Source organism: Anopheles stephensi, chromosome 2 (genome assembly GCF_013141755.1).
Source record: "Anopheles stephensi strain Indian chromosome 2, UCI_ANSTEP_V1.0, whole genome shotgun sequence".
NCBI classification, from domain to species: domain Eukaryota; kingdom Metazoa; phylum Arthropoda; class Insecta; order Diptera; family Culicidae; genus Anopheles; species Anopheles stephensi.
In genome coordinates this window covers 89299971-89323099 of record NC_050202.1, presented here as the reverse complement: position 1 = coordinate 89323099, position 23129 = coordinate 89299971, and the positions used below count along the sequence as shown (strand labels likewise).

The 23129-nt window shown below is 45.7% G+C and overlaps 1 protein-coding gene across 6 annotated transcripts in view; it reads right to left on the bottom strand.

Annotated features, from left to right (window-relative positions):
* The window catches only part of LOC118505166 (hemicentin-1), a 131169-nt gene that overhangs the window by 47307 nt on the left and 60733 nt on the right, over positions 1 to 23129 (bottom strand). For all 6 annotated transcript variants that reach the window (XM_036040568.1, XM_036040566.1, XM_036040571.1 and 3 more), the window contains one exon: positions 17121 to 18627. In XM_036040568.1, coding sequence (XP_035896461.1) covers positions 17121 to 17601 — 481 coding nt within the window. In that variant the 5' untranslated portion in view covers positions 17602 to 18627. The remainder of the gene's footprint in view (positions 1 to 17120; positions 18628 to 23129) is intronic.

The window sequence follows — 23129 nt, the reverse complement described above, 5'->3', positions numbered from 1 at the left end:
TACAGCGAACCATATTTTTCCCCGGGAACCCTTAGCCCAAGCCCAGCTGTTTGTTTATGGGTGTGCGAGTGTGTGTGTGCCTCCTGGTACGTTTTTTTTTTGTTGCTGCTGCTCTTTTTCAATCGTTTTCTATGTTTACGGCCGTTCGGATGTCGCATGGAGTGCAGCATGCCTGCAAGGAAACTAGCAATGATTTTTCCGCTTTCCACGTAGAACTCGAGCTCCACCAACGGGGAAAACATGTGTTTATTCCCAGCCGAGCTGGAGGCAATGCACACAGGACGATTTTTAATGAAAGAGACGGATTATCTGTTCTGTGTAAACATCAATAGAGGAAGGAGTGACTTATCCGGATGCATGTTTGAAAATAAGTCAAAAAGAGGTTCATACTATTTATGATCAAGTCGTAACGTTCCAACGAGCACGGTTGGAAGCAAGCAAAATTTATCGGGATATGTTTCATGGATTATTTTTGGGCCCTTTACGGGTCTTGAGATAAAACTAGACGCTCTCAATTATTTCCTGAAAGCAATTGGCTGAAGAAGCATCATCGCCTCGGCCAATCTGTCTGTTGTGTATTTGGAGCAGATGTCGAATCACCTTGTTTGAATTCTGATCACCTTAGGTGATCTCAAATGAGTCTATAAGGAATCATTCAGTCATTCATTCAACATGCCTCAGGACTCTTGAGGACTTGGTTTTCTTAAGTCGTTTGGTTTCACTGGTACATGTGGGATCTCATGTATGAATGACTTAGCTGAAATTCAACTCTGAGGAACACCTTTCGATATCTTTGGGTTTATGATACTGTTCTGAGACTTAGAGTCCGAAAATCCAAACCTTGGGCGGTAATATTTGAGATGAAACGGCTACTGAATCTTTCGATATAATTATACAATTTCGAACGAACTTGGCTCGCTATAACTGGTAATAGCACTGGGCGCAATCTTCGCAGCACTAGGGATCTGCGGTACATTAACTATTCACCAGAGGACTTCCCTTGATATGAGTGTTATTCCTTGAAAAACGATAATTTTCCTGGAGAAACGATACATCAAAACGATGAAGATTAAAATCTAACGTATTGCAAAAGCCGTAATCTAAAAAAATCCTCGCCAAATTCCTTACGAGCTATACAGGAGCTCATTGAGCGTAATTGCAACGGATCGCTTAACAAAGGTTTGTGAAGGATGGCACAGCAATTTTGAAAGTATAGACATTAGATTAAGAGTAGGACTAAGAGGAATTTGGAGTATGCGAGATCTATGGTAGAAAAAGTATTGAGGTCTAACCTACAATGATGTTTTGTCGAGTGCTCCGATCTATTTCCTTAAAGTTTATAGAGAAGTTCCCGATTGAACTTCCACATCCAAATGTTCAATAATATTTATCCACCAACCCCCTTTTTCTGCCCTCCTGTTTATCGGAATAAAATTTCAATTTGAATTCAAGCGTATAACTCAAAACTGCCGCATCGTGTGCTGTACACGGCACCCGTTTTGCTGCTCATATCAGCGGCAAAGGTAAGCAAAGTTTAATCGTTTATCAGGCGAACTTTTGCGTAACAGATGGGTAAAGAACCCGTGTCCTACATAGGAAAAAGAGGGGCACACATAATTTATAGCTGTACAATAAAAAACACTCATGCTTATGGTTTATGTGTTGCACTCTTCTCGCTTGACAGGCGTCTGGAAAACTGTTGCACAGTGTATTACGCTACAATACCGACCCCGCGCACACAATCATTCAAGCGTGTGTGTGTGAAAAGAGAGAGCGAGATAGAGGGAAAACCCTCTGGAAACAAGGCTTATAGGGAACTTCTTTCAATTGCACTCGACAATTTCCTGCGCATATTCAAATCGGGCGGATGCGAAACGCCCGACCCGGCAGCATCCGCTTCGCCGGTGCGATGCCCGAAGTAAAGTAGCGAATAATTCTGTTCATGCTAAACTTTTCAGCAAACTCGTTAACACCAACCCTAGGGCAAACTAATAACTAGCAAGATCAACATGTGCAACTTCTTCCAGGCGAGAATGCAACACGATTGCATTTCCCGAGACCACCGGAAGGAAGGACCGAGCGAACGAAGGAAGGACCACGACAGGCAGAAAAAAAAGATGGCAAACCCTGAAGAAAAGCTTTGTCATTCCGAGCAAATCATGTTTATATCCCCCGTTCCGAAAGCTTCCCCACCAACGTGTTGTGCTTGTGGGTGGGTCGGTGGGTGGGAGGGACAGTTTTTTCTTGCCACACTCGTTTCCCAATCCCAAACGCGACACACAGAAACGCTCTCGCAATTCAAAGTGCTGGGTGCTGAAAGTTTTGTGAACAAATTTTTCGGCTTGCTCCAGCCAACCAACCAGCCGAGCCGAGCGAGGGATGTATCGTGTGGGTCGTTCTGGGAGCTACGTGCACTGTGCCGTGTAAAGGATTTCAGCAAGTAAACGAGTGTTCGGGTGTGGGACCAGTGCTTCCAAATCCTCATCACGTAGTTTGCACTCTTACGCAAAAGATTCGAAACGACGCCACAACATCCCTGTTGATTGTCTTGTTGCGTTGTTTCGCCGTCTCTTTCTTCCAAGCCAGCTCTGGAGTTCTCTTATTACTAGAACTGTTTAAGTTAAGTAGATGTAGTTCCATTATCTTAACGCTGTTAGATACCTAACCCGACACGCTAATAGCGCAAAGGGTGAATACGTTAACTGTCAAACATGTTGTTTTTTTCTTGTTGAGAGTTGGGTCATCCGGATACACAATACCCGCCCGGCCGCCGACGATGAGCCGAGAATAAACTTAACAGCATCCTTTCATCCACTGTGCGCGGTATTTCCGTGTTGGCGTGGAAAAGTTTAACGAGCACCATACCATACACACGCTGCTTGCGGGAAGTTTTGGCTATACTTGCATAACGGTCCTTGTCCAGGAAATGACGGGGAAAAGTCTATTTTTCCGGCACGAAACGTTGCAAAAGGTATAAAGTTTCGCTATGCCTTTTTCAGAGAGCAATTCGGTTATTAGCAGTTTTCACGGAAGCACTATCGTGCACAATCAAAGGTTCGATGGGGCTTTTCGGACACTCTCTGTGCCCTGACATACGATGCTTTCCCATGGTTTACGAAAGGAATAAAAATATTTTCCAATAAGTAACACGAGAGTTTAAAATTAACTCCTCCTTCATTGATGAAGTTCTACTCATTCAATTAGCCATGGCTAGAAAACAAGCCTTTCGCTCACCTCAGCCTAATACGCGCTACGCGTCCATCACTAATTCTTCGGCCATGTTTATGTGGTCGTGAAAAACAATGCACCCGTGGGAGGGAGAAGAAAAAAAGAAAGGAGAAAACACAGCCAAACACAAACACAGCATTTATAATTATAATAACACCCTTGCGGTGGTGGCTCACCTCACAAACACAGTCGGTCAAATCACGTCCGTGTTTAATTAACATCCCGTATCCGGTTCATATCAGCTGCGGTGAGTGAAAAACTTTTGACTCACAATTGACACCACAAACAGTGGTACTAGTAGCGGGTTTTATGTGTGTGAGTGCGTTTTTTACTGTTCCCTCTGCTGTGGCATTACGCATAAAATGAAAAGAAAAAACCTTCCTTTAACTCCTGGCAAAATCATAAAAATGACCCCTTACTCTGTCTGTGGTACGAACTGCTGCTGCTGCTCCGGAATGGTGGTAATTATTTTTTTATACAGTTTTACGCACTCTGCGTTATTTACAGAGAGTTAGTGACCGCACAGGGGGTTTTTTTGTGTGTATCCTTCCCACTGTCCCAGGTTTCCACAGTAATTTCTCTTTATCGAGATCAACTCAAAAGTCGCCCGAAGGGAAGCTGTTCTCGGGCGTTATGAGCTGTTTTACACTGCATCAATGGCGCTCTACTGCCTGTTATCTCTGACAGGGTTATATTTGTAAACTTTTTCGCAACGCTGGTCACGATACACAATCGCGGTGGTGAAATCTAGGAACGCTCTGCACAGCAAGATGTTGTCGGGCAACAAAGTTGGCAAACGTCAACTCAAGGCGCGGGCCACTTCATTGTTCTAGCAGCTGGGTGGCGTACGTCTGGTGCGTTGTCAAGGCCTGTAAGCGTTACAAAACAATAAATAACGCTTCTCCCGAGGCAATGCTCTTATTAAAAGATTGTACTTTTATCACAACAAAAACCATCCCCCGACTCGACTGGTGGCGTACCGGGGTGGCATGGATGTAAATTTAAATAAACAGCCAAGCGAACGTTTCGAAGGCACGCTCGAGAGTTCATAAAACTCCACACCAGAGATACCCAGCTGCGGAGGAGTCAATTAAAATCACTCGAAAATGCTTACATCGGCAGGGAACGGTGTTTCGGTCGGCCCTACCCTCCCCTGCCATCCGCCGATCGATGGAAAATCTCCGATCCCGTAACAACTCGCCATTAAAATGCGGGTTGCCGAAGAATCTCCACATTCTTAAAGCAGCCCGGGACCTTCGCCTATCGTTGGTGAAGCAGCAGCATCCACTTTCGGTCCACTGTGGCACGTCCGTAATGGGTGAGGTTTTATAAGTTCAATTATAGCTTTTGCAATGAGTTTTCGCCAAGTCATATTCCCGGTCGGACGGGATCGGAGGGCAGGATTCGACGAACGGAAGCCACATCCTAACTCCTGACCTCAGGACGGTGGTTACGGTTGCGGGGGGTGGTTCGACGGTGACCGGCCACGAGCGAGCAGTGGCGGCCGGCATGGCGATGGTGGTTAAAACCCCAAGCACACGAGATGGTTTTTCGTGCGATGGAAAATTCTTTGTTTTACTTTTGCCATCAGCGTTTCAAGATGACTTGTGCTTGTGTTTCTAAGAATGGTCATAAAATCTGGCCGACGCCACGGCTGCGGTGGTTGCAGTGCAGCGTAAAGCGTAATGTACGACGCTAGCGCTGTCCGCTGTCAATAAGGCCATGGAGTGTACGGAGCGCACTTGACACTCTCCACACGGCGTTCTGACACCCGGCCCAGAAGGTCAATGGTTGGTGATGGTGCGAAGGTTAGCTTATTGGTATACTAACAGCCGGGATTGGAAGTTCAAATCGACATTTTAAATCACGTTTCGTATCATCGAAACGAAAGCAGGGTCCTTAAACGATTTTGAATTTTTTCTTCACGTTCCTGGTTGAACTTGAAGTTAAAGGTCGTGATCGAGAATTGGACAAAGTGACTTGGCTAGCTGTTGAGGGTATTAAAGTCTGATAAGAAGCTGGAATATATCGTTTACGAATTTTGAACCATCCCATTATGATAGATTTGAGGTTAAAACTCCTGAAGAGCTGTTTTAGTATTCTAATTAAGTAGTTCTAAGTGTCACACCCTTGCGACACACCCATCTTGATCAGTATAAGCCATATGCGAAAAAGAGCTGGAAATCTTCCTAAGACTTTAATCGGACTCTGAGAATCTTCAGATTTTCTTGAGGGTTCAGTCAAAGGACTAAGGCTATTCTAGATCACTTTTGATAGTCAAGATCTCAGAAGTTCTGACTGGTTCTGTCTGACTCTAGGCTAGCTAGAATCGAAGCATCTGGCAAAAGGTTGAAATCAATTCCGTTAACGTGAACGTGATACCCTGAAGTACACATGAATCAGACCTGGGACCTTAGAACCATAATTTGTATCGACCAACTAGCAGATTGCAGATTCCTCGTCAGTCAGAAAGGCTTGGCTGTCTCTGTATAAGCTTCATGCTGGATAAAATTATCAACCGAGAAGCTTCAAGAATCATGAGATTTCACCTATCTTGAGAAGAAGCTCAAAACTAATACAATGCAGCAACATGGCAGCTTTACATAAAACTTACAAAATTATATCAGACTGAACATATGCTCTTGCACACTGCGGTTTATGCTAAAACCCCCGTCGGGAGCAAAAGCCCGTACATTCCGTTGCAATAAATAAGCAAACCTCATTCCCAGACATCACCGATTCCCGATCCTTCCCAGCAAACACGCCACAGCTCACATCCCGTATGAATGATGATGCATTTCTACAAAAAACCACACACGTTGCACGAATGTGGCTACGAATGCTCGGTTAACTTACCGATCACGAACCGACCAACCACCGAACCCCGGCTCGGACGGTTTTGCAAAGACAACGTTTCAAAACCCATCGTTAGCGGTTAGCGGACCAGAGACCAAAGATTTTCACCATTCCACGGAACGGAAACCCAATCGTAACCGTTACAGCAGCTGGATTTTATAACCGGACCGGGTAGGCGGGCGCAGTGGAGCGTGTGCGGTTTTCGGGAAACTGCAAACTTTTCCCCCTCCACTAATCTTCCTGTCTCACCTTCCCTCCTCACCCTCTCTTCGGCCACTCATCGAGCTGTACGCACCGCTTCGGAACAAGCATAATTTTCCAGCAGACCAAATGACGATGAAATTCGCGTGCACAACCATTTTCCTGGAACGGAGGCCGCGGTAAATCCCATACCCCAAAGGAATATGGATGTAGAATCGTTCGGAAATCCATCTCGGTTTGGGCTGGGAAATATCACAACCTTCGCAAAGCCACGTCTTTGGCATAGCGCCGTCCCGTAACCGGCGGCACCGACCAACGCAAGTCACATAAAGAAAGAAGCATTCCCGTCACAAGTTGCGAAGCGTTGTAACTGAGAAGTTTGCCCAGTTGGTTGCTCGCGCGTTTCTTATCGGGACCAGAGACCCTTTCGGTGCCGGCAGCAAACTTTCCATCTGCGGGACAGAATGTGTTGCTGGCATGCCCGTGCTCGGAAGCTGGTGTCCAAAAACGTTCCACCAGACTCGTTGCGCGTGGGGTGTGGGCCATCATCACCACCAGGACGATGCTGGGGAGCGTTTGAAGTTTGAACACGCGCGCGCATTCGTCCGGAACACCGCACTGAAACAAGAACCGGGCGTTACAAAAATCCTTCTCCACCAACGTAGACGCCGAAGCGGACGACCGGAGCGAAAACAGGCAACGCGTCTTAGCAGATTTTCTTGGCCGATTTTTTTCGTCCTCCGTGACTCCAGGCAGCTCAGCGGGTTTTCTTTGACCTGCCGAATCTACAGTTTTGGGCACGGCACGAGGATAAAAAGGTTGGATGATTTTTCGTTTTTTCTCACCAAGATGTTTTTCCTTGGCGAAACGTTTCACCCTTCACAAACATGCACCAGGCCTTGGAGGTTTCGGTGGGCCAAGGGTTATTTTAACAGGAGCACACACTTTCCGTTTCTGCGCTCGTTTGTGGTCGTTTCGTGTGTTTTTTTTTTGTCTCCCTCACCTTTTCCCATTTTCCCGTCCAACTCTGTCTGGCTGTAGATGTACCTGATGTACGCCTAACTACGAACTGTTTTAGTTTCATTTTCTGCTCCGTCCGTACTCGTCTGGAGTTGCTGTGCGAATTTCCTTAGTAGGCGACAACATTTTCCATCCCGCAAAGAGAAGGCCCAATGCTTGAATGTGTGTGAGACGTGTAAGGAGATCTGTTTTCTTTCTCTCTTTCTCTCTATGTAGCCACGAAAAAGTGACTCAGCCCACGGATAAACGTGAAGTAACGCTGAAAGGAGATGGTGGAAAACTCGGAACACACACACAAGCAAAAAAAAAACACCAGCGCAAGATGAAGCTAAACAAAACGGTCGTGTAATTTTCACAAACAATTTAGTTTATGTGCTAGCGTTTTTGCCCTTGCGCTGGGGTTTTCCCCGTGTACGTGAATCTGTTTTTTGTTTGGTTTTTTTGTTTTTCCTTGTCTTGTTCCTTGGAGGGGGAGTAGCCTTCAACACGTCTCCACACCGGTGCCCACCAACGGCCTCAGCTCCACGTTCCTGGAAGGGCACGCGTTAGAGGCTCGTTAAGCATGGTAAAAAATTGCTCAAAAGTGATGTTATCCTCTGACGCAGGTTGGTTGGTCGGGTGCTTCGGATGGGTGGAACGTACTGTTAATGGAGTGTTGCATGTGCGCGGTACTTATAATGTACCGGGAAGCCGTCTCATATGCTGCCTTGCTTTCATTTAGCCTTGGCAGCACAGGGTGTTCGCTAGGATCACCGGGCTCTGGTTCATGTTGATGAGCCTAGTCTCGTGTATCGGTCACCGGAAATACATCCACCGTACAAAGTCACGCTTTCAACCTACCCGCGCGTGTGTGTGCTCTTGATGAAAGTGAGTGGTCGTACTTGGTGCTCTCAAGGATATCAAGCCACCCCGACACGCCCGGTAGACCGGGCACAATTCAAAAGCATGCGACGCTCACACAAAACTGGTGAATGTAATTGCAGACCGGCTGCACAAGGCCGGTGTACAATATGGCCGGCGTACCGAGGGCGGCGGAAAAGCGGTACAACGCACAGGCACAGGAAAAGCGTAGATAATGTGCTCCTTATGATGAACCGATGAATGCTGCAAACTAAGCTGAACTGAAAGGTAGCCCCCGGAGCGTCACACAAAAGTTGCAAGACTTCTCCAACGGTTGGGGAAACGGACCTGACTGACAGCCAAGAGAGAGGGCGTGGAGAAGGGGGGGACAAAAACAATAGCTACGGGTTTCATTTTGATCATGTTAATAGCACTGAAAAGTTGCTGCTACTCCTGCTGCTGCTTCTGCTGGAGTTGACGTGCAGCTTGTGCCGTGATGCGAGCACGAGGAAGAAGCCTCTTCTCCACACGACGATGATGACGATGATGATGATGATGATGATACATATAATGAGCGTGCTACAGACATCATACACCACGTGGCGGGTATAAGATGACAAAATGTCACTTCAGCCCGAAGCATAGAAACCTGGAACACGCTCTTTCCATCCGGGCATCCGGGCCCCGGAGTGGGGAACGCGCTGTAATGCAACTCCACAGCTGCCATACTCCCTTTCTGTGAGTCGCTAATCCTTGCGTCGTTAAATCAATCCGAATGCAAACCATGGCAAAGCTCCTAATGCAATAACTGTGCCGTTTGAATACGACACGATCGTGCACGGCGCTTTTGAAGATGGAAGATTTTCGCTCTAATTGGTTGAATCTGCCTCTAATGACAACCATGTCTGTTCATGCGAACTAGAAAGCGAATCTAATCTACATTTTGGCCCTGGATAAGCCAGCCAGAGCGCTCGTCGAATCAATTAAATTAAGCAAAATAAACTGTCCCACATGGTGTCCCACCAGAACGGCGGCCATCACAGTGACTCGCACACACATCAATCTCGTACAGGGGAATCTAGATTTATCTCATTTGTGGTTTGGCCATTGGAATCGTTTGACCCGTCTCCACAGCAAACAGGGTCACCTTCGTTCTTGGACCGAGAAGTTGGCCCCCAAACTTGTAAATTTATTTTTCCTAACCTCAAACTACTTCTCTGCAGGTCAAGCAAGCAGCAGTGTACAGGACCTGCCCGAAATGCATCTCAGCTTGCGCAGTAGTTTTACGAGGGGGTCGTCCTCAGTAATTAAAATGCCTTCAGTGTACTTTACTTCACCACTCTCCGGCAAATGTACATCACATCTGCGCAAACACTGCTCCTTGCTGCTGTCTGGCTTTCCCTTGAACGATTGTGGAAAATCGTACAAAACGATGCGTTCCAGTGGTGGCCAGGAAGCGCCAGGGTGGTTCCTTACAGAGGAAGAAGTATATTTAATTATGGTACGGATGGAGATCAAAGTTTCGGTTCATTTTCGGCTAGGAAAATATTCAACCCGTCCACCCGAAAACCAGGAGTTCAAGGCGAGCGACTGTGTTACGTGCCAGGTCAGGAAACGATCGTGTCTTACCGACTCGCTCCATTATTTCGGTCCACTGCCCAACTACGGTTTTCCGATTAGAAGTCTGGCATATTTTAGTGTGTGTATGTGTGTGTGTGAGAGAACGTAGGTCCGGCAAGAATTTATTTAATCCCCATGGGCCTTTACACAACACCACTTGGCACCACTTTGGAGTTTGTTTTTCGGTCTTTGTTTTTTAGCTATCCGCAGCTTCTCTTATCGCAAAACGACGTATTTGTTCCTCATATCAAAAGGACCTATTTTTACCTCCTTCATGCGAGGCAATCCTTTAGACAACAGGCACACACACGCACACGCAGCTTTAACTGGATCAAACGCCGTGCCGCCTGTAATTGTGCGCCACTGTGAGGCGTATGTTCTTTGCCAGTTGAGCGTAAAATTAGTTTGCATAATGCAAACAACTTTGGCCCCGAGAGTTGAGAGCATATAGGGGTGGCATTCAAGAAGCAAAAACTGCTCGCCACTTGAGGTTAGCACTGAGGGGTTGTTTTTTTTCATTCGGCCTATTTCCAGGAGGGTATCACTTCATGGAAAAGCACATCACATCACAGGTGACTCGTTTGTTGTCCGAGATCGGAGAAAAGTTCTCCCCACTCGTGTTTTTTTTTATGTTGTGCTCAGTTTCCTCAGCGTTCGCTTAGTGCAGATCTTAAGCAAACAAGCGAATCGTGACAATTAGGCCACACTAATGAAAGCTAATGGATTGACGGCGTGGCACACCGAGCCATACCGAACCGGACGAAGCCAATACAATGCTTGACAAAGCGTAAGAATTGCTTTGCATAAGTCATGAACTTCGGAACTTACACCCGTGGCCGATAGGTGCCAAGAGTTACTGACCACAGCATCACCGGTCCTGGTCGGGCGGCAGAAGTTGGCTGGGCGAGTTGGGACATGCGGAACTCATAACTAATTTATGCTGCCTATAGATGTGTTCACTGCGGGCACGGCTCGTTTAACCCGAACGATATATCCTTCGGGGAGGTGGATGTACGGCTGCCGGGAGGACGTGACGCAATGCCATGAGCTTTATGTGTAAGCACCAGTGTAGTTGTGTAAGCTTTCCGGCTTTCCCGACGCACGGCAATTGTTTTTCCTGGCAGCGAGGGCATGTGTTGTGGTCGGTGGAGGTACGAACGGAAATAGTCAACTTTTTCAATCGGAAATGCATGATAGGCATCGAATCCGCTTTGCCAGTCATTAGCAGCATTGTTTTGCAAAGTGGAAATAGTTTGGAAACAAATTCGGATCATACGTACTGTGTGCTGGGCCCGCAGTACAAAGGCGGTCGGCAACAAGCTTTTTGTTCATGCACATATTTCTTTGTGGCGTAATAGGATGAATGTGTTGTTTTGTGTGTGTGTTTTTTTTAACTAATGTAACGACCTCTGCTTACATCGAATACAATGCTCGGCTTACAGCTTTGAAGGGAGTTTTTGAAGAACAGAACAAAACACGTAACATGGCTTTGAATTTGGTTAAATATTCAATTTCAGGACTATAATGGTTTACACAGAGGGTTTTCGTTTCTATAGTGGACCCTTTGCTCGCACACATAGACACCAACAAATTGCAACCTATTGCATCAAACAGTTGTCTGTGCAAAGCTTCTTAAATGAATAAAGCCAGTGTATGTATGCACGAGCAAAACCAACATCCATCGGGGGGATAGCATATTTTTATCCACAGGTCCCAATGAAGCCATGATGGAAATTTATGATACAACACGCACACACACACACACACCCTCGGCCCGGCTTAGCTCAGCATGCACCGGAAAGCCGGCTTCAATTGCAGTTCGAGCTAGAGCTGAAACAAAACATGCATAGATCACAATTGGCACACCCGAGAGCTAATGCTCGTGACAGCCCGGCCATCCCGAGTGTGCGCTGCTAAGCATCACTAAAATATGTGCATTTCGTTTCCGGCTGAAGCTGCCCGAACACCATTTTAGCACAATCCACCAGCACTATTTCATAATAAACTTCCACACCGGGCGAGCGAGACAGAGAGAGAGAGAGAGAGACAGAGAGAAAGACTACCACGCCAGACAATGTATTGATTTGTGCTGGCAAATATCACTAAGCTTTTGCTCCTAAACGAGAACCTGATCCTCGGATCCACGGTTCCTCGTTCCTCGGTGGGACTTGTGGCGTGTCCCCAGACACTATCCTTCATACCCTCATCCTTCCATTTCGAGAGAAAAGAATGTCCGATAGTTGTCCGCAGAGCGATGGGAGTAGAAATGATAATGCCACAGCGTACCCAACGTTTTAGGGAGCTTTCCGGCCATGAGCATTGGGGACTGTCTATTATCTGCCACACGGAACCGAGCAGCTGCATCATGGCGGGATGCAAAACCGGGTCGTGTGGAGAAGCGAAATAATGCAAGCGTAATCCCGGGCAGCTTGGAATGTGAGAAAACCTCGTCGTAGATTTATGTTGCGAGAAAGTCGACGCAAAGGCGGCTGAGGCACAGCAGCAAAAACGGGGAACAGTCAGTCAAACATGGAAAGGCCGTAGATTTTTATTATATTCAAATGAAGTTAGTGGAGCAGTAACTTACGACCTACTTACGACCTTGCTTCTGCGTTCTGGGGTCGTGCATCACAGCCGGACGACCGTGTGCTATAATGGGCGATCTAAATTTCGAATCCTGGTCATAAATTTGCGATGCTGCACCAGCTTGAATGACACGCACACAGACTGAGTGAATTTGCCTGTCCATTTAAATACATTCCACTTCCTGGACTTGAAGTAGTGGCACATAGTGCATTTGTATTCTTTTTTTTTCCATGGTGTATCTTTATATTTTATTGGAGTGCATTAAGCGTTTAGGGCTCAACTACAAACACCCACAAGGAAAATTTAACTATTTTTTGTCTTTGATAATTGAATAAATTTAAACTGTATGTGATGTTCCAAAAGCTTTCCATTAATACAGTGAGTGCCGTATGTTTAATACGCAGACAACCAAGAAAATAAAATCATTTTTCAAAATTTGATATAAATTTCATGCCCATACTTTCCGAAGCGAATATAAATACTTTTTAATAAAAAATGACATAAATTCAGGGATAGACAGTTGTTGAAATGTTGAAAAAAAATCAGAAAATTATGAAGGGAAACATATTTGTAAACGGGGGCTGTAAGAATGTTGTTGATGCATTTTTATGTTTAAATAAGTGTATTAATAGAAATAATTTTAAAATTGGATATCAGGTTAACCTTAATGTTTTGACCATCACTTTAGCCACGAAGCCAGAAAGCATTACAGGTCTAAACTTTTCAAAATAGAATACAAGACCTTTAATGTTTTAACTGAATGGATGATTTAAATGCCTATAGGTAATTATTAAAAAATAATTAAAAATATTTTTATAAACAAGACATTCAAAATTGAGTTATAAACATTAAACAAATTTATCTAAAAACAAATATAATAAATATATTATTTACCAAAAAAAATCTCATTTCATTTACCCAAGCTTTTAATATTCGTTTGTCTCTTAAGAATGTCAAACTAGAGTTTTAGCTTTTCAATGTCAAGTTCATTCAATAAACGTAACAATGCAACTCCACCATGATCTAATCAAGCGTGTAACTTTACTCTCCACAAATATTCTTCAACTTCCATCGTCCTTCCGATGCGCTACAATTTCCCACAATGCCATTTGCTCACTAAAGAGGACGCAAACACAGGTAACGATCAGAATCATGATCGTGTAGCAACATCAGCCGACGAACACTTTCTTCCTTCCCTCCATCGCGGGGCTGTTGTGCTGGGAAGCGAAATATTATTATGAGGCTCGTGTCATAATTCACGACAGCAAAACATAATGCGATATTCATAGTTCATGCTCGCGAACGATGAGTTTCACGAGCTGGGTGCTGGCACTGCATCGCAAACCGACTCTCGCACTTGTGCGAGATGCTATAAACCTTTCGCTGGGCCCATGGTTTCGGTTAGTGGGTTAGCACAAACAAAACAACAACCAGGAACCAGAAAACACCCAACAAACCTTTCTGGCAAAGCTTGAGAGTACGAGAGAGAGAGAGAGAGAGAGAGAGAAAGGGAGAGAGACAGAGACTTCTTCAAGCCAGCAACTCCACTAAACAACCAGCGAAAAACCACTCGCCAAACCACCGGAATCGACCAACCATGTTCAGCCTAGCTGTTTGAAAGCACAAACAAACTCACACACACACGTACGGGAAAGCTCAGGAAAAACACCCCGAGTGAAAATATAAACTCGCGAAACCGGGGAAACCTCCCGTATCGTCACGCCAGCACCCGAAGCAACATTCATTATTTAAGCTAGCTGTTCTGCGGTTTTTCATACGCCCGGCACCGAAAAACCTCTCTTTACACGCCGCGTGGAAAAAAACGCCAGCTCCATTGGGAAACTTTTTCCACCACCTTCGCCTTCCCTCTCCCACCAACATTCACTACCAGATTGATCAACAATTTCTCGGCTAAGGTGGCCGGTGGTGAAAATCTGCTTTTTGTTGACGATCCACCACGATCCTCCCCGCCCCCACAACCCAACCAAAGTGGGTGGTAAAAATTATGCCAACCTTCGGTGTTTCTTTTTCTTGCTCTTTCTTCCTTCCTGTCATCGTTGTCGTTGTGGCAAGTTGCTTGCAGGATAAAGTTTTATGCTAGCAGTAAGCAACAGCTTCTCGGAAATGGAAACTGGACAAGAAGAACAGGAGGAATGGGGGTGAGAGGTGGGGAAAAAGGGCGCTCGATTTAAAAGATGGCCATGAAAGCGGGCGGAAAGTTTTCCATGCCACCAAAAAACCAATCACTTTAAATGGCCAATCTTTATGATATGGGCAGTAGTGGGCTTTGCGAAATCCTTTGCCCGACATTTTTCCTTTTGCTACGGGGAATGGTGTTGGAAAAACTTGTTAGTTGGGAAAATCATTGAGGACAGCTCATAACCCTTCAAGCACGTCTGACCTGGAACACGATCTAGGCAAACGCTCACCAACAAAATCGCAACCTTTCACGCAAAACTGGGTCTTCTTAGAGTGTGTGCGGTACCGTGGCCCTCACAGTCTCGCTAATGTCAGCGCACCTACACGCCACGAAATCTAACATTTGGGTCCATCGTGGCAGCAACAACATACGGCAGCACGCGGACATCAAAAACGATCTACGCTTCCATCTGCCAACTCCTCTGGCACACTTGGCGATGGCCCCATTTAACTTGCGTCCCGAATGCGAACGACAACGCCGTTGTCCCAGGCATTTTCCTCAACCCGGAGCCAAAAGAAGTCATCAAAAGGCTGGCAGGCACGAGCACCATTCCGAGGAAGCTGAAAATATTTCAATGTTAAGATTTGCACGCTCCCGGCATATGTTGGCATAAATCATAAAGTTTCTGCTCGCGTGTGCACTCACATACAGTTGCCTCCCGTTAAACCGCCTTCTCACCAACAACACCTGCCCCCTGTTGGCAAGATTTACTGTTTACATCGGAGCTGCTTCTTGAGAAGTTCAAAAACAACGCCTAAATGTGAAGATCTTCAAGAGCTGCGCTACAGTGAAGCAGCAGCGCGGTGCGTAAAGCAGCGTGGAAATGAGCGTTGGATGCCCTACAAATGGGAAGACACCAACACACACCAACACATATAGAATGTTCCCTTCTTCCGAACCAGAACCGTCCCGAAAAGCGAGAGAACCGAAAACTCATTAAATTGTTGTGGAAAGTTGGGAGTACAGAAATAGCACGGCCAAGATTTATGCTCGTGCCGTTGATGTGGGCAAGCGGCTCGGATATCCCCAATACAAGCTGGTCAATTCGAACGAGACGCTCACATGTTCGCGTGCGTGTGTGCGTGTGTGTGTTAGGGAAATCTACATATTTATGTTTCGAACTCCTTTCCATCGGCATCAACTTCCACTCCAGATATTGGAGGACCGGGGAGCAATTTTCGGACATTTCCATAGCCACCTGTCATTGCCGTTGCTGTGTTTGACAGCTGTCACTTATTCGGGGGAAAAAAGAAATCACACACAAACACACATATAGCACCCCATCGTCCAATTACCACTTACCACTCAACCTCAACTTCTCCGAACACCTCCGAGACCCGAACGGAAATGCTCATTATCGTTGTCGGAATTCGGCAAAAAATAGCCAAATTTTGGTCCGGGGCCACATTATTTGCTTCCTCGTTACACAGGAAGGATGAAAAATGACATTAGGAATTCGATGGCACTGCACAGGCAGATTATAATCGTACCACATTAGCGTACGGCCTCCATCCCCACAAACATAATGCAACGTAATGTTTCGGGGGGAGATTTTTGTAAAAGAGCGTGGTACAAAGGTTCGCCATTTTGCCCTTTTCTGTACATCATTACCGGAGAGCCCGATTTTATTTATTTTTTTTTTTTTGCAAAAACCTCATGCACATCTATTGTGCCCGAGCGCGCCCCAGGGTGCCAAATTGATTCTTGGAAAAGCCAAAGTGCTTTTCAGGCTGATAGAAAGGAACGAAGGGAAGCGAAAAACAGTAAAAGAGCTTCCGATTTCTATCGGTCCCCGCCGGGCGCGAAACCGAAATCAATGGCAGTCAAATCAATCAAATGATGACTGGGCACGCGCCCGTACCCGGTGCTCGTCCGCCATTGGCGCACATGTCGACCCCGACATGACAGACGGAGCCAGAAATTCATTTACTACCCGTCATCCCGACCGTTGCCTGCGGGGCTGAGCGAAACCAGGAGTCCACAGAATGTCATGGGCCCTCGGTAAAGATCTGAGCTACAAAAAGAAATCCGGCCACATTTGCAACTAGATATTGTGCTTGTTTCGCGGGTTCTCGTACGAGTTTTTCCACAATTTAATTGAAATGCTTGCGGAATGTTCTTTCCCGAAACGAGATAGAGATCATCACATTTCACTCGTCGCACGATCAAGATACGCGGTGCGGGTTTGGCGTACTTTGGTTTAAAATTTCCCTGAGAGCACATGAGAACCGAAAGAGGCTGTTGTAAAAAAAATCACACACATACATACGTGCGTGGCCAAAAGTTTCGCATTCCACAAGCATTTAAAAAGGCGTACCCCATAAATCCATGTTCCATTCCGTTGGATCGATTCCAGCTGCAGATGCCCTTCGGGAGGATCGCCGACCCGAACCCCGGATCCAATTTTCCGATTAAATCGAAAATACTGACTTCGATCCATCCCGATTCGGGTGTCATTGAAAGACATTGAAATTCCTCGAATATCTCCACCGTCTGTCGCAAACCGTTGCCATCTATCTCATGTGACGGCCAGAAATATATATATATATATATGTATACATCTACTTACTGTTTTTCTGGAACTGCTCCGTATCGTCACATCCGGTCCGTGTACAAAAGCTGGCGCATAGTAGCAGGACGCCAGTCCAGAACAGCTGCTGCGAGATGCGTCGCGGCCGCGATGGTTGGAGACGGCCAACGGTGGGACAGCGGCCACTCGGGCTGCTGCTGTTGCTGGCGGTGGTGTACGGTGGCCCAGCCGTAGGATCGGATTGCACCAGCCGCCGGCAATCACTAGCACTGGAAGACTCCACATCCACATCCGGCGCGCAACAAGGCTCACGCGCGCGGAGAAGCATCGGTTCGAACAAACGCTCACCGGCGGTCTGACCGGAGCCAGGACCGTTCCCTAACGTTCTTCGGTAGCTTTTGCATTTGTGATGCTGCTGCTGTAAATCGAGCCGCTTGTGACATCGATACATCTTTAACCGTGATGGATCGGATTTTAACGAGCCGCCGAACGCCGTTGCCGCCCGATCGGATGGCGACATCTTTTGACTTTCGCTATCTTTCTGTCGCCTCTTTAATATGTGTAGCTTCGACTTCACCTCACAGAGGATATATGGTGGAGAAGGGGGTGGGAAATCACTTAATGCCAAACCCTTGTCACACTAGTGGGTAGTGGGGAGACTCGATTTTCAACACTTTGATCTTACGAAATATTCGAAACTACTACTTTTTCTTCTCTCCAACCTTCGACCGTGGTTTTGGGTTACTGCGCCTAACTGAGAGCTTAAATTTGACACGCACGCTACACTCCGAAATTCATTTTCCCTTCTTTTCACCACACATACCACTCGAACACATGCTCACGGGGAGATTTATTTGCTGCTACCGTCGAGGGGGGATCCGTTTTGATTATGCTCTAATTTTATTTATGTGAGGAGACCCGAGTTTCCCCCATTTGCACTAACAAGGCCCCAACCGATGCCCCGCTGGGACACTTTTCTGGAACGAATGCATTTTTTTTCCTTCTTACACCACCATAATACGTCACGTTGCTGCTGCTACTGCTGCTGTTGCTGCTTCTATCACACATGATCGTACGCACGATCGCACCGGCGTCGAAAGCGTGAGCGGTGATCGCGGAACGATGTCGTGAACCATAAAAACGGAACAGCTGCCGACTGCATTTCGGAGCGTTTTTGAGGGTCGATGCCGACGGATGCCGTCCGATGCACACTTTTAATTCCCCTGTTGGGGGACCGCACGGCTCGGCTTACAACACTGCGGACACAACATTCACGTTAATTAAGGTACGGTCGTACACGAGTTTGTTGAAGTTGAGAAAATCGGTTCTATGCTCTAATGTTCTGGCACACACTGACACGAGCCACTGCTATTTACCATTCCCTGGGAGTGTTTTTAATTGGAATTCTTGACGCGTTTTCAAACGCCCAACCGGATCATTTCAGCCTTCAATCGGTAGTTGAATCTTCGCCGTCCTGTAGTTGAGCCGTCCTCCATTCCAAAACCCTACCGACCAACCGGTGTGACTCACGCTCTGAAACGATTAACTGAGGAAAATGGCCCCCCAGCAGAAAAGAGAAACGAAGGGAAATCATTAGTTGGGGAGTAAAGGATAAATTGACGGTTAGATGATGACTGATGATTAGTCACCCACGGTACGCTGCTGCAACCTGTGGTGACCCCCGATAGAACGGTGGAGCGAACAAGCAAATGGGTTACAATCACGATTCCGGCACGTTTGTCACGCGATACAGGTTAAGACCCGGGGACACATACGCGTGACATGGGGTCGTGGGTGCATGTGGGTGTGCTTGTGTGTGTGTGGCTGAAAGGACGAAAAACAACATGATTTCCATCATTAGCTAGATCAGCGTGGATAAGCCCGGTACCCGCCTGTTTACTAACACATTCATCAGAAACAAATTAAACGGTCGGGGTCTCGGTCCCCACAGCCAGCGGTGCTGGTTGAGGGGCGACTGTTATCGCGGAGGCAAAAACTAACGTATTAAGTGTTGGCGTGAGGATGGTTCTTTTTTGGAGTTCCCGCAAACAGTGGGAGTCGCTTTTCAATCGTGGGAGACTAAATGACAGCACCACTCGTACGGAGCGGTTTTTTTGTGCTAAACAGCAGCAGCAGTTGTTGTTCGGCAGCTGGCAGTTCTCACGGTAGCATTATGCGGGGTTTCAGTATCAGTGAGGCATAGTTTTATCGCGTGGGATCATGACGAATCAATTTTACTATTTTTAATTTGGCTATGAACCTCGGATATTTCTAGGATTAGTTTACAATTACAATTGGCATGTGATAGAGACCTTTTGCTTGTGACCTACGGAGGGGAAGTAAAGGCCCGGGACAATAGACCATCAGTAGGTGTTTACACATTCCGTTGCAAATCCCAAAGTATCGGTTTGCTCAACTGTTTTCGGAACAAACTTAATTTTTCAAGTGGCATTAGAAATTAGAATCGAAGTCATATATCATGTGGTGGATGTTAAGGTTTTTTTTTTTATTCGTAAAGAACGGCCTGGCCGTATTGCTGGATGTTAAGGTAAAGAGAGATTAAAAAAAGTATGTTACTGCTCAGGATTTCAATCTCTGAGAAGTAAATAGCAGGTATAGTACGGTATACTATGATAGGCGACTTTGGCAGAAGTTCCCAATGTAGGCCAAGTAATATGTTGCTCCTTTAGAAGTTCTCTCCTGTTGAGGTTAAAACAACAAAAGCCATTCTAAATTCTTGAGGTGCTTGAGAGGCGTCATCATTATGTTTTCGGCTTGATTTTCCATTATACGATTTTTGAACTTAAAAACAAACTCTTCCTTCGGAATATGTATACGTGGATGGACTCACGTGGATGGACTCACTTACATATGTAAGAGTATCCAGTTTACTGACTTAATAATTTCGAGTTTCGGTCATCACAAGACAATTTTCCTTTCGAGGGTCTCAACCATATACATCGCTTGAGGTCTGAGAATATTATTTTACTGATTTATCCTCTGATGGAGAACCGAACTACAGGAAGGATCTTGGAGCACATATGCGCTATATTTTTGCTGAGCTACTGAATCGAGAGGACTATCATGACCCGTTTTTAATCTTCCGTGTAGGTATTTAGCTGTGCATACCTTTTCATTTTTACGGCACTTGCGCCAAAGAGTTCGTATTGCATTTTTGATAGCGCGACACCTTACTCCTGTCATATCTAGATAATTCCATTAAAATGTAGCAACTCTTTGGTCGAATATCGGTGCAAGAAAGAAAAAAGATACAAGGTTCCAATAAACAGTAAATTTAATTTGTAGCTTTATCATACAACCATAGCTGTTTGACATTTTAATATATTCTACTTAAACTTCCCAACAAAACTTTTTACTTCATGGTTCCTACATTTGATTACGTTAAAACATCGAGCAATAGAAGTAATACAAATTGAATCAAATATCTTCTTTCAAATCGTAAATTTAATATTATTTTCTCATAAAAAAGGAGCAATCCTACGCTCGAGCCGCTACATTTAAGCCGTGCCCGTTTTATTCGCGTGGTTCGCCATTTGCCATCGCTGCACGCTTACTGACCCAAGGCATCGCCAAGCATCACCGGCTCAGCTACGGATGACGAATGATGATGGTCGCATAATTGGTGTAAATTTGATTCATTTAACATTTTGTCCCCATTTCGCTGGCGCCAGAAATCCTCATCCTCAGTGTCGGGACAGCGGTAAATGGTTGCGGTGTCTGGTGAGCTGGTGCAAAACTGGACTGATCATAAGCCGTACCGCCATCACACTGCCGGCGAAACTAGCGCAGACCTATGCCGGTGACCCAGTTTTCGGGAACAGGGAACCAACAACCGGGGTGGCATGATTTAATGGAAACAAGTAAAAAATAATATTTTTGGTAGCCGAACGGACGGTCGGAAAAGACAAAAGGTCTGAAGGAGAGCAACGTTTTATCGCCACCTTTTCTGACGAGTCGAGTCGACCGAGAAGAGCGTTCAGCATCGAAACGAAAGCGGAAGCTATTTGTTTCTTCAACTTTAGGTTCCGATTTCCGGAAGCGGTGAGGCAAAGAGCCTGAAGCACAACATTCCAGCCCTTTTTGTTTGGTTGCTGTTGCTGCCATTTTTTACTTTCTCCTTCCTGCTCGTGGCCCAATTCGTCGTATGGCATCTTTGACATCCGGGATCAATTTTTGCGTCTACCCCGTGCCAAGCATCCTTGCGCCGAATGCGACGATATCATTTTCTTGGAAACTTTTCCGCCCTCCCCGGTGTTGCTCACCTCACCTCACCTTCACACGCCGGGCCTTCAGGAATGGACCCATATCGATTGGATGAAATTCAGCCGGAAACACCAGCCGGTTGCGTTTTTCGGGAGGATAACGATCGGTTTTTGTTCTGAATGTTGATGAGCTTCATTGAGGAAGAAGCTCGAGGTAGGCGACCTTTTTTCGGCCAGCCACCGGTGACGGAGGTTGTTTTCGTCAGCGCGTAAGCAAATACTGTGCGTCATAGGCACGCAAACAAAGTGGCGAACGTGACATTTCGGGATGTGCTCAAAGTGCTACGTCATTACCGGTTTTGGTGGTATTGGGACAAATTACAGGTCATTACATTATTTGAATGGCAACATTCCATCGATAGCTCCAAACTGCCGTAAGCCGTGCTATTTCTGGGTTGGGTTGAATGTATTACATTTCACACTGTCACAATATCGCCCAAATGAGGCAAATTTTGGAGAGGCGCAAATAGCTGCTGTAAAGTGTCAAGCCATGAAGTGAGAGGGCCATAGCTTTTTGATAAATTAAATTAAACTATCCGAAACTAATTTTATTGCATGCTGTAGTAGCTGGCACAAGTAACGAGCGAACCCTAACCACGTCAACCTCAATTCGACCGAATCAAGGCACATAATTAAAATTTTCTCTCCGCAGTGTACTACGAAACACAATACGACCCGCTATCGGTATCTGAAGTTTCGGAAAACAAGAATTCCAATTGCCCAAACGACTTCCTTTCACCAGGTACCGGGAGCAGCAGCATCACTGCACGTCGGCAGATTAATTACAGAACCCTTTTTGCAAATTTCCCACCGAAAAGCCTGGATAATTCTTGTTTTCTGCCTTTTTTTCTCTCGCTGTGCAGATTCTCATTTGATTTCGTGTTTGGAAAGGCTTTCACGTTTTCGAACGTTTTTTGAATTTATTTCATCTCTTATTTCACCCGACTCGACAGGAGTCAGCACTGATTAGCGACCGGTAGCGCAGCGAAACTTTACCAGAACCACCTTTCTTGCCAGGTTTTATGCGGGAGCTATCCATTTTCTTGTGCAGGTAATTTCTTTTACCCCTCGAAGCCTTGTTTTCTGTTAGGGTTTTTGGGAGTTTAGGCCCCGCTTCTTCCCCCTCTTGCAAAGGTTTTGTTTCAATCTGATTGGAAAAATTGTAATCAAAGGCTCATTTCCGGCTGATGAAGCTTTTCGGGGGAAGTTACTTGCTTTTTTTTTCGTTCGATCCTGTACATTACAAACTGAAAGTTAATTTGACTCGAGGGTTAATGTGACTTTTCACTTCTGCTTTGTGAGTTGTTGTTTTTCTAGCTCAAGCGGTTTTATTAGCGAGGGAGAAAAGAGAAGAAAGTAGAACACAGCGCAATAGTAAACAAGGAACAATGTGCCCTTTTCATTGGTCCACTGACTGTGAAGAAGGATAAATGGTTGGGATCGTAATCCAGCGCAATTTGTATTACTGTCAGGGTTTTAATTGGCATTGATCGGCTAAAGCGGAAACGAAAATTCCCTAAGGTAACAAGGGAGATAAAAAAAAGATCCACAAAAGAGCAGAGAAGTAATAATGAACTCGATCGAACTTTTTTTTTTATTTTGAAATTTTAACACATCGAATGAGAGGGAATGTGGTATAAGTTAGATTAGATACAATACCGAGCGTGTTGTTGAATCCTGCGTAACCTGTAATACTATTTGACTGGCTCAAGAGAGCGAATAAAAAGAGTATATAAAAGGTACAGAAAGAGATTTGCACCTGTCC